Consider the following 11,581-nt stretch of genomic DNA (forward strand, 5'->3'; position numbering starts at 1 on the left):
TCCAGTCTCTCTCTCTCTGCCTAGCTGAACTATATAGTCTCCTAAATAAGTCATGCTCTCTCTTGTGCCTTGCCGTTATTTAGAGCTCCTTCCTCTGCCTAAAGTTCTCTTGTTCCCTGACTTGGCCTAACTGATTGCTATTCATTCTGCTAAGAACAAAGGGAAGCAAAATCACAGAAACTCCCAAAATATGAAGCTTATATTCTCTTGGGGAGACAAAGAACAAATAAAAATAAAATATTTACTGTAATAATAAATAGGAAACTTTGAATATCAGATTATATAGATGGTCTACATGTACATGCCCATGTTAAGCATAAGCAGAATGAGAAGGATTTGTTTGACAACTAGGCATTCATATTATAGCAAAAAAAAAAGGGGGGGGGGGAAGAGAGCATGCAAAACAGACAAATAACCTAGAAATATAAACCAAAGAATGGATATAGAGTCTATACCAGTTTTTCATGCAATAAAATAATTTAATGAGATTGTGAATTCAGTAAATCAAGTGCTCAGAGACAAAAAGATTATAAGAATTAATTGAAAAGGCAGATCTCAAAGCTAAGGTACAAAGACAAACAAACATTGAGAAACATTACCATGATAGTTATAAATAAATTAGATACTGCAAGGACAAAATATAATTGTCTGAAAATAAAATCAGGAAAGTTAATCACATGTAGGAAAGATTTAAAATAATTCATAATAAATACAGAGGAAAAATAGACATTAATAGTTATTAAGAAAAATCTAATGGAAATGGAAGGACAAATATAATTTAATCAGTGGGAATTCATGTTCCTGAAATAGAGATCCCAAGAAATTAAACAGGAAAGCTGTTAAAAAAAAAAAAAAAAAACTATAAACAAACATATCCCTGAAATAAAGGAAGAAATTTGTTTTGATTATATGAATCAGAAATACTGTTTAAATACACAACTTCAAGACAAATTCTAGTTAATTTGCTAATTACCAAGATTTTAAAAATGAATTTTTCAAGTACCTTGGCCAAAAGAGCAAATCTCCCACAGATCAACAAAAGAACACAATCTGTCTGGCCTCAGACTTCGCCATAACTAAATTCAATGCTGTAAGACAATAATGTCCACAAATTTCTGAGAGAGGAAAAAATAATAATTTCATATATATGGGTAACAGGAAGACATCTCAAAACATGAGAGAATTCTGAGAATATGCATTCTTGAGTACTTGCTAAAACAAACAAACAAACAAAAACAAAAATAAAAAGGGAAAAAAATGCTTAATTTAAAAATCCATCCAACAAAGAGATGAGAAAATGTCAAAGATGGACCCACGGTTTTCAGCTTGTAGGAATAAGGTGAGGACACTGCCAAATCAGAGACTATTCCAATGGGCTCCAAACTGGCTTATCAATTATCCATCACTGTCCACATGACACATTGCTAATACTCCTGAATTGTGCCAACTCCCCAACTCAAAAGTAAAAGCTTTACATCCAGATCCTCTGTTTTGCTGCTCTTCCCCTACCTGAACCTTCAACTTGAACTCAAGTGGATGTCCATATGAACTGTCTCCAGAACATGACACATCCATCCCTCATTCTAGGTCTTTGCCCATGCTGGGAGCACATTGCCCCCTACCGTGTCTTAGCTTTGCCTCAAAGTCCTTTCACCGTACCCCCCTCCCTAATTGCCTAAGATCACAGAATTCTTTCACTTCCCTGAAAACAGGAATCATTCATTGTTGGACCACTCAGTGACACTTAACAAAACTGTTTTATTGGTCTTTTTGTTTACCTTTCTTTCCCTTCCTCCCCTCCCTTCTTAACTTCTTTCCTTCCTTCTTTCCTTCATTCCATTTCTCCTTTTCTTCCTTCGTTTTTTAATTTCTCTATAGTTCTGCTAGTATTTTTATGTACCTATTTTGTCTCCTCATAGAGAGTCTAAGTCCTTCAAATACAAAAGGCATATCGTGCATTTTTCTCAGTCTTTAGTGCCTGGTATATAGCAGATTCTCCACAAATATGTGTTGATCGTGATGACAATTTGCCGAAAATCAAAGCACATTTGAGAGTTAAGTACACATAGTGCCTGGGTGGCTCAGATGTTAAGCATCTGACTTCAGCTCAGGTCATGATCGATCTCATGGTTTGCGAGCTCAAGCCCTGCTTCGGGTAGACACAAGCCCTGCTTTGGGTGAGTCCCACTTCTCTCTCTCTCTCTCTCTCTCTCTCTCTCTCTCTCTTTCTCTTTGACCCTCACTCACTTGTGTTCTCTCTCTCTCTCTCAAAAAAAAAAAAAAGAGTAAAGCACACACAAAAACATAATTTGTCTATTCCAAAACCTGAGCTCATCTGATTAAATCACTGGACTCCAAACTTTTTAAATCTGTAATCATCTCATTAATTTTTTCACTATATATCCCTAATATACTTACTAAAAGAATACTAAAAAATTTTATATATTTATCTAAAAATATATTAGGCACACAAAATATATACAAATGTAGAAAAGAGAAAATGTTAAAAGATAGCCTATATGAAATAAACAGAATGTATTTCATTGTCTCGCTCACATTGAGCGATGAATGAATGTAATGATGAATCAATGTTTCATTAAAAACTCCTTGATGGGGCGCCTGGGTGGCTCAGTCGGTTAAGCGTCCGACTTCAGCTCAGGTCACAATCTCGCGGTCCGTGGGTTTGAGCCCCGCATCGGGCTCTGGGCTGATGGCTCAGAGCCTGGAGCCTGCTTCCGATTCTGTGTCTCCCTCTCTCTCTGCCCCTCCCCCATTCATTCTCTGTCTCTCTCTGTCTCAAAAATAAATAAAGGTTAAAAAAAAAAAATTAAAAAAAAAAACTCCTTGAAATTTTTGATATGTTTTGGGCAGCTTTGGTGTCACTCTCATATTGTAGCTTATGAGAAGCTTGTATAAGAAATATCTGTTCTTCCATGGAGTGCCTGGGTGGCTCAGTCTGTTAAGCGTCTGACTTCAGCTCATGTCATGATTTCACAGTTTGTGAGTTTGAGCCCCGCATTGGGCTCTGTGCTGACAGCTCAGAGCCTGGAGCCTTCTTCAGATTCTGTGTCTGCCCCTCTCTCTGCCCCTCCTCCACTCATGCTCTGTCTCCATCTCTCAAAAATGAATAAATGTTAAAAAAAAAAAAGTTTTTTTAAAGAAATATCTGTTCTTCCTTCTACTAGTTGTTTTGTTTATGTTTGGAAGATTGGTATCATCTTCAATCTGCATTTTCCTCCTGGAATCTTTTTAAAAATTGTTTAATGTTCATTTATTTTTGGAGAGGAAGACAGAGTGTGAGCAGGGGAGGGACAGGGAGAGGGGGGAGGCACAGAATCCAAAGCAGGCTCCAGGCTTTTAGTTGTCAGCACAGAGCACAACACGGGGCTCAAACTCACAAACCACGAGATCATGACCCGAGCCTAAGTCAGAGACTTAACCGACTGAGTCACCCAGGTGCCCCTCTTCCTGGAATCTGTTTAAATCACTTGTTCGCTTATAACAGTTAGTTCTATTCAGACTAGTAGTAAACGGACTTAATGCTCACTCCTTCTTCAGGATGCTATGTTTATCATATTTAACACTTAACTAATGTCAATCCATTCATGAACTACATGGTATCAATCCAAATGTGAACTAGCTTGTCAGAGCTACTGTCAATCCGTATATAATATATTGGCAGATGCTAATTTCTCTCTATATTTATATGAAAAATAAATACAAAAATCTCTAAAATGTTCTTCTCATGTCCCTGTGTTATCTTATGCAACCTTTGAAAAGGATCATATTATTTTCTTCACAGAAAGAGTATTTCACCCATTGTTCTGATCATTCTAGACTCTTTTTTTATTTATTTATTTTGAGAAAGACAGACACAGTGCAAGTGGGGGAGGGGCAGAGAGAGAGGAGAGAGAGAATCCCAAGCAGGCTCCTGATGTGGGGCTTGAAACTAAGAAGCCGAAAGATCATGACCTGAGCCAAAACCAAGAGTCAGACGCTTAGCTGACTGCCCCACCCAGGCACCCCTACAATTTCTCAACAGTGGAAGCATAGCTAATCCTTACTGGTACTTCACAATAAACACCAAATTAATGCCATTAACTGTCACCCATATCACCGGCCTCCTTTGCATTTGCTTTTATTTCTCCCTACACCTTCCTATTCCTCAGATCCTACCCTTATTAAAGCCCCCATTAGTTCACAGGACTTGTTTTTGAAAATTTGTGTAAAAGATCTGTGTTGTGTACATTAAATATCATTGCTTCTAAAGAAACACTGTGCCAGCTCTTAATTTGAGGTTTAACTTTTTCTTTCTCGTTGGTTAGTTGTGCTTTTGCACCTGTCTCTAAGCTTAAAAGCATTCTATCAACTTTTAATGTAATTGGAAGTCTCCTGATTGGATATCAGAAACCATGTGACTTATGTTATTCTGAAGGCCCAAGACATATGCTAATATAAGTCAAACGTGGGAGGTTTGGCATCAAAGGGCAGGGAGCAGAGTAGTCTGCACCTGGGCAGGTTAGTACGTCAGCTTCCCACCCCTACCCCACTCCCAGTAACTCTACGTGTGTTCCAGGTAAATTACTTCTAGCTTCAATGTCTGTGTTTATAACAATACCTACTTCTCAACATTGTTGTGAGAATTACTTAAGACAATATGTGCACAGTGCCTGCAATATACAAGTTGCTTCATAAATGGTAACGGCTAACATTGTTATCCTTTCTATTATTAAACTCCCTGTAGGGCTGAGGAGTGTTCTCTTGCTTTTCACTAGCTTTTTTTTTTTTAAGTTTATTTATTTACTTGTGGGGGGGGGGGAACGAGAGAAAGAGAGACAGAGAGAGAGACAGAGAACGAGCAGGGGAGGGGCAGAGTTCAAAAGGGAGGAGAGAATCCCAAGCAGACTCTGCCTGGAGCCCAACGCAGGGCTCAAACTCACGAACGTGAGACCATGACCTGAGCCCAAACCAAGAGTCAGGTGCTTAACTGACTGAACCACTCAGGTGCCCTTTCACCAGCTTATTTAGTGGAGCCGCATGACTATCATCTACTTCTGCTCCTGTGCAAATAGACTTTTCTTTAAAGTTTGAATCTGCAGTAAAATTAAATGAGTAATTTCCTCGAAACACCTTGCAGGCTCGGTTTTGCAGGGAGCAGAGAAATGCATCTCTCTGATTCGAGGTGGGAGAAGTGAGTACGCAGCCAAGTTGGTGTGGGAGAGAGGGAACTCCAGTCCTGACGAGAAGGTATTTGCTGAGTGGTTAGAATCTGTGAAGGAAAATCCTGCTGTGATTGACTTTGAGGTAAGAGTAAAAAATATTATGGGTAAGAAAGCTAAAGTAGTCCTCTAGCAAATCGTGCACCACACAATTCCTTTTCCATTTTCCTCACAGATGATAAAGGAAATGTCTTTCTTTCGTATACGTGCACAATGTACTTTTTAAAAAACGTTAGATTATATGTCGATTGCTTTTGCTTTTGAAACGAGCATCCTCCAGGACAGTATTTAGAATTCCTAGCACATATAAAATACCAGGAAGGGGAATTTGGTGAATGCAATTGTTCAAACTTGCCTTAAGTAGCGCCTTCAGCTCCCCGAGTATACAATCAATCTGCTTTGTGTACTTTTCTTGCAGCTTTTTATTCAATGAGCACTCCTAAGTCTTCATTTATAGCTCTGTGGGATAAATGGGATCTTAGATCCACTTGGCTTTCTGTTTCTATCACCGTGGATTACAATGACCTGTCTTATATTTGCTGTGATTACATGAAAAGGTGACTTTTATTATGTAGGGAATACTTTGCCCACATATCAGTCACATGCCATTTAGAACCAGTTTTGACTAAAACACAAGCACAGTTTTTAAAGCCCTCAAAAAAGCTGTTCTGCTCATTTCATTTAAATGGGGATAAAGGAGTTCAATCGTTATGAAAGTAAAATAATTTACCCGCAACGTGAAGATACTTTGAGCTCTATAGGCTATGGTGGGAAAGTGAGATCTGGCCGCCAGGCTGGGCAGCTGTGAGTTATCTGCTGCACAAGATAGTCATTCCTTTGAGGTTTTAAAATGTTAATAAAATGAGCTCTGATTTTGTGTTAGCTCCATTATTTGTTACTGTAATTCTTCCATTCATCCCATGGCCGAGTTCATTTCTCCTGCTCCATATTTTGTCATGGGGTTCTGCCAAACGCCAATCCTGTCCCTGGCAAACAAGAACACAGAAAGCCTCTCCTCACCCTCTCTGGATTTTTCTGCTTGAATCAAACCTAATGAGGTTTCAACAGAGCATTCATGAGCTGCCCAACTCGCGGTCACCTCTCTCAGAGCCTTGATGCATGCAATTGGTGCTTCCTAAATAATGTGACGTAATGTGACAACACTGCCTGTGAGGCTTCCTTCATAATAGGATTCCAGGGAAAGTGAGCTCCAGAGACATTGCATCCGGGACAAGAGAAGCCAGAGAGCTTCTGGCTTCTAACCCTGCAGAGAGCTGCTCTACCCACTAGAGAAGGGAAAGAAAAGGATCCCCTACCCTCACAGAGAGGGTTTTTCTCCGCTGGTTCAACAGGCAGATGTGCTATATTCTACAATAATCCCTTGAAGTGTAGGATTTTCCAGACCTTTCCTCTCAGTCCGTGAGAGCTGAGCAGGGATGGCAACATGTGCCACAGGGATGTGATGAACTGGACCTCCTCTCTACCTTCTGCCCTTAGCTTGCTCCCATCACCGACTTGGTGAGAAACATCCCCTGTGCGGTGACAAGACGGAACAACCTCAGGAAAGCTTTTCGAGAATACGCAGCCAAGTTTGACCCTTGCCGGTGTGCTCCATGCCCTAATAATGGCCGCCCCACACTCTCAGGGACCGAATGTCTGTGTGTGTGCCAGAGCGGCACGTACGGAGAGAACTGTGAGAGACGCTCCCCGGATTATAAATCCAGTAAGTATCACATAACATACTGGGGGGTAGGCCCCTTTTCTCCTCCGAAAGGTATTCTAGGTTGGTCAAATAAAACCAAATGTCAATTAACAGCTTCCACCTTATCCAAACTCGCAAGGAAGGTAAGTTTGTAAAAAGTTAGAGTTTGACTTTAGTCAAACAGCCCTGGTATGACCAAGTCTTGGCTGTAACCTACCAGCTGTGTAACTTTGGGAAAGCCCCCTAGCCCCTCAATGCCCCAATCCATTCATCCATAAAATGGGGGCAATGCCAGCATGTACCTGAAGATTTTATACATGTACATACACATATATTGATATTTATATATTTATATTTATATTGTAGCACAATGCCTATAATATAAAATAAAATAATAAGCTATACTATAAAATAAAATATGTGATACTGCTGTTATAACAGTAGAATGTTATAAGGTAGAGTGACAATGGCTTTGTAACAAGAGGTAAATTAAGCCAACAACCAAAGTTTTCATTCAGGACTAAGTTTGGCTATCTCTAATGCTCCTTAGCAAGGGGAGGTGTCATGGGGGTGAGAATATATTCTATGACCTTTAAAAAAGTAATCTGATACATATTCTGTTCAGAAGAAGTTCATATGTATACTATCTGTATGCATATACACATGTGTGTGATACGGTGCTGATAGTTGAAAATGATTCATAATTGTTGCCATTTCATTCAGGCTGTGGGAACAGGAAAAGGAAATCAGGCAAGGTGTCAGGCCCTCTCATAGGTAGTTTCCTTTCATCCTCATGATAACCCTGTGATATTCCTCAAAGAATCACAGAGCTAAAAAGTGAGGAGACCGAGTTGGCCTGGCCTCACAGCCCCGGTTCTCTCAGCCTCGCCTGGATGGATGGATGGGTTTCCTGTGTTCCAGATGCGGTGGATGGGAATTGGAGCTGCTGGTCTCCCTGGAGCACATGCGATGCTACTTATAAGAGATCGAGAACCCGGCAGTGCAACAACCCTGCCCCCCAGCAAGGAGGGAAACCCTGTGAAGGGGAAAGACGGCAAGAGGAACACTGCACATTTTCCATCATGGAGAACACGTAAGGCTGGATGCCGGGGAAGGTGTATTTTCCTACTGCTAAGTAAAGAAATAAGCAGTGTTTTACCTATTCCAACACAGTGTATTAGCAAGGTATTCGTGGATCTGGCGTACCCATTTCTCTCCAATGCTTTCTTTACAAATATGCGTGCACCTTCACATATACATATGCACACGTATTTATTTTTCCCTTTTAGTGGACAGCCATGTATCAGCGATGACGAAGAAGTGAAAGAAGTAGACCTCCCTGAGACAGAATCAGATTCTGGGTGTCCTCAGCCAGTGCCTCCGGAAAATGGATTTATCCGGGTAAGCATCCTGACCTCCACTTCAAGTTTGGAGTTCAAAAAATAGAACTTATGGGGCTCCTGGGTGGTTCAGTTGGTTAAGCATCCGACCATTGATTTCATCACGGGTCACGATCTCATGGTTTGTGAGTTTGAGCCTCGCATTGGGCTCTCCACTCTCAGTGCAGAGCCCTTTTTGGATCCTCTGTCTCCCTCTCTCTCTGCCCGCCCCCCCCCCCAACCCCGGCTTGCACTCTCTCTCACTCTCTCAAAAATGAATCATTTTTTGGCTTCCAATGATCCCCACTTTCTGGTATTTGTGCCCTTGTGTAATCCTCTCCCCTTGAGTGTGAGCTGTACCTAATGATTTATTTCTAATGAAAAGTTTATGGGGAAAGTGATGGAATGTCACTTCTAAGAGTCTGCTACAAAAGCCCATGACTTCCTTCTTGTTTGTAGCCTTTCTTTGCATTTTTCTTTCATTCTTCCTCTGATGAAGCAGGCTGCTCTGTTGTGAGCTACCCTATTGAGAAGCCCATGTGGCCTGAGGTTGGCCTCTGGCTAATAACCAGCAAGGAAATAAGACTTTCTCAACAACCCTTGAGAAACTGAATCCTGCCAACAACCATATGAGTGAGCTTGAAAGTGAACCCTTACCCAGATGGTCCTTCAGATGAGACCATAGCCACATTGACAGCTTGATTACATACTTATGAGAGACTCTGAAGCAGAAGGCCTAGCTAAATCATGCTCAGATTCCTGACCCACAAAAGTTACAATGTATATTGTTTTAAGTCACTAAGATTGGAGGTAATTTTTACATAACAGTAAATAATTAATACAGTAAAAAAAATGAATCATTTTTAAAAATTCCAAAAAATAGAACTTAAAAAGTATGTGTTTTCTTTTATGTAGGGTTATTGTTCTCAGTTTAATCATCTTCTGTTGACTTAAAAATGAATACTTAGAAACGCTCTACCACTCCTCCGTCTTGAATTCCCTGGAGAGGTCTCCATACTTGGTTGTTAGACCAAAGGACAGCAGTTTCCCTGGCACCACTAATTCCTAAACTCATGGTCCACTTATGTGAATGGAAAGTGGAACGTGACCACAATATATAGGTTCGGATGACCTGTAAGAAATGTACAAATAAGATCTGACTGTTTATTCCTGAATCTGAGGGGAGTAATTCTCTACCTAACACATGTTTTCAGAGAGACAAACTAGTCACGGGAGATGTGGAGTCTATAATGCTTTAGGTTAGAAACCTGTAGAATTCTTAAGCAGTCAATACAGTTTTAATGCCTTTTAATTTTATCTTTATTACTGAGCTACAATGTTTGTATGATTAAAAATAACTAAATATATTTTTCAGAAAGGTCTGTGGCTTTAGATATAAATTAGAAACATGTAATATTTAAAATTGATCACAGAAGGCATGTTCCCTAATTAATTTTGACTTTAAAAAAAAATTGTTTTAGCTTTCTTCAACTCAGTAAAGCCTTTAAATTAATCTTTTTCCAACTGTATCATATTTATGATCAAAGATCAATAATCCTCAATTCTCCAATGCCAGCAAACAAATATCCATGGAGTACAGTCTGGGCTAATATACCTTCCGCATTCATTTGTCTTCTGTTGATTTTAAGTGGAGGAAATATTTGGGAGTGAGGCAATGTCAATTAGTCTTTAGAAAAAGTGCACTGGAGGGCTTGTTAAAACACAGGTTGCTGGGTGTCGCGCCTAGAGTTTCTTGATTCAATAGGTCTGGGGCAGGGCCCAAAACTGCCATATCTAACGAGTTCCCAGGAAATGCTGATGCTGCTAGTTCCAGAACCACACTTTGGGAATGAATCTTTTAAAACAGGAGTCAGCAAACTAAGGCCCACAGCCGCAATTTGGCCTGCCATCTGTTTCCTGTTCTGTTTTTTTTCTCTTTTCTTTTTTTAAACAAAGTTTCATTGGAATACAACCACACTTGTTTATTTACATAGGTCTATAGTGGCAACAATGTCAGAGGTGAGTAGTTGCAACAAACAAAACAGGCTGCAATTGACTTTGGAGGCCCTTTATAGACAAAATTTGCTATTCCCTGGCCTAGAACATAATCCTCAAAATTCCATTTTGTCAGATCCAGATACCCACATACTTTTTGACTTCTTTTTTCTAGCTGCTTGCAAAAACTGTTAAAATGATCAACATTCTAATTTTAAAAATCACACAAAGGCTTTAAACAGTGATTCATTGTTCTAATGACTCTTTTTATAAAATTAGATTGTATGTTTCCATTCCCAGGAATAAATTCACCTTTTGTTCTGTTTTGCTCTTTATTACAGACCTCGTCTCTACTGTCAGTAGTTTTTACTCAAAAGTAATACAATGCAAAGGAAAGGAGAAAACTTTGAGGGATGTCTAGAAGCAGAAATTGAGAGGACTCTGTCTCTGAGCAGATACAGGAGTTAAGGAATGGAAAGAATCCAGGATGACCCTGAGGTGTTGAAAGGTATCATCCCTGGCATTGATAATCGGCTGGTTTCTATTTTAATTCTAGAATGAAAAGAAACTGTATGCAGTTGGGGAAGAAGTTGAAATTTCATGCTTTTCTGGCTTCGTGGCTGTTGGATATCAGTACTTCAGATGCTTACCAGACAGGACCTGGAGGCAGGGAGATGTGGAATGCCGCCGTGAGTACTGGCCAAACTTTTTGTGCGACTGCTCTGAAGAATAAACGTGCCCCATATAGCTAGTATATCATACTATTTTTTTTTTTAGTAGCTCTGGTGAAAAGGTTTAGTGTGCAGAAAATAGGATTCATCTGCTCACATTCTGTTCCAAAATATCTTCATATTTCCCTTCTCATGCCCCTGTGTATTGGCCTCATAGACCCAGGACTACAAAGCATGCACTTGCAAAGAAATCCAGGAAGTCCTCTAACTACATCTAACCACAGGCATCTGCCTTGCCTGATGTACAAATTCATGCAAATGAAGGAGTCCCAGGAAGATGATACTCCTCCTATTCTTCGTGCATCAGAAATGCGATTTTATGTGAAATGCAGTTTTCTCTTTGGAGCCCATCCACATCCTTTCCTGAGGAAGAGGGGAGGAGTGTGTAAGCTCCACACATACCCATTTGTAAGCTACAGTAAAGTCAAAACAAAATTCACATAAGGCTCAAAAAGGGACCCCCAAAGAGTTATTAGGGAGAGTTGAAACCAGCCTCCATCAGAACGTCTGCCTCTGTGCCATTCAACAATGTGGTGACTTCCTCTTGGGAGGACC

The 11,581-nt window shown here is 40.1% G+C and overlaps 1 protein-coding gene across 2 annotated transcripts in view; it reads left to right on the forward strand.

Annotated features, from left to right (window-relative positions):
- C6 (complement C6) overlaps positions 1 to 11,581 on the forward strand; it is a 65,060-nt gene that overhangs the window by 38,417 nt on the left and 15,062 nt on the right. For both annotated transcript variants that reach the window (XM_015543515.2, XM_015543516.2), the window contains 5 exons: positions 5,138 to 5,304; positions 6,717 to 6,942; positions 7,843 to 8,014; positions 8,211 to 8,322; positions 10,852 to 10,984. In XM_015543515.2, coding sequence (XP_015399001.2) covers positions 5,138 to 5,304; positions 6,717 to 6,942; positions 7,843 to 8,014; positions 8,211 to 8,322; positions 10,852 to 10,984 — 810 coding nt within the window. The remainder of the gene's footprint in view (positions 1 to 5,137; positions 5,305 to 6,716; positions 6,943 to 7,842; positions 8,015 to 8,210; positions 8,323 to 10,851; positions 10,985 to 11,581) is intronic.

This window comes from Panthera tigris, chromosome A1 (genome assembly GCF_018350195.1).
Source record: "Panthera tigris isolate Pti1 chromosome A1, P.tigris_Pti1_mat1.1, whole genome shotgun sequence".
Lineage (NCBI taxonomy): Eukaryota > Metazoa > Chordata > Mammalia > Carnivora > Felidae > Panthera > Panthera tigris.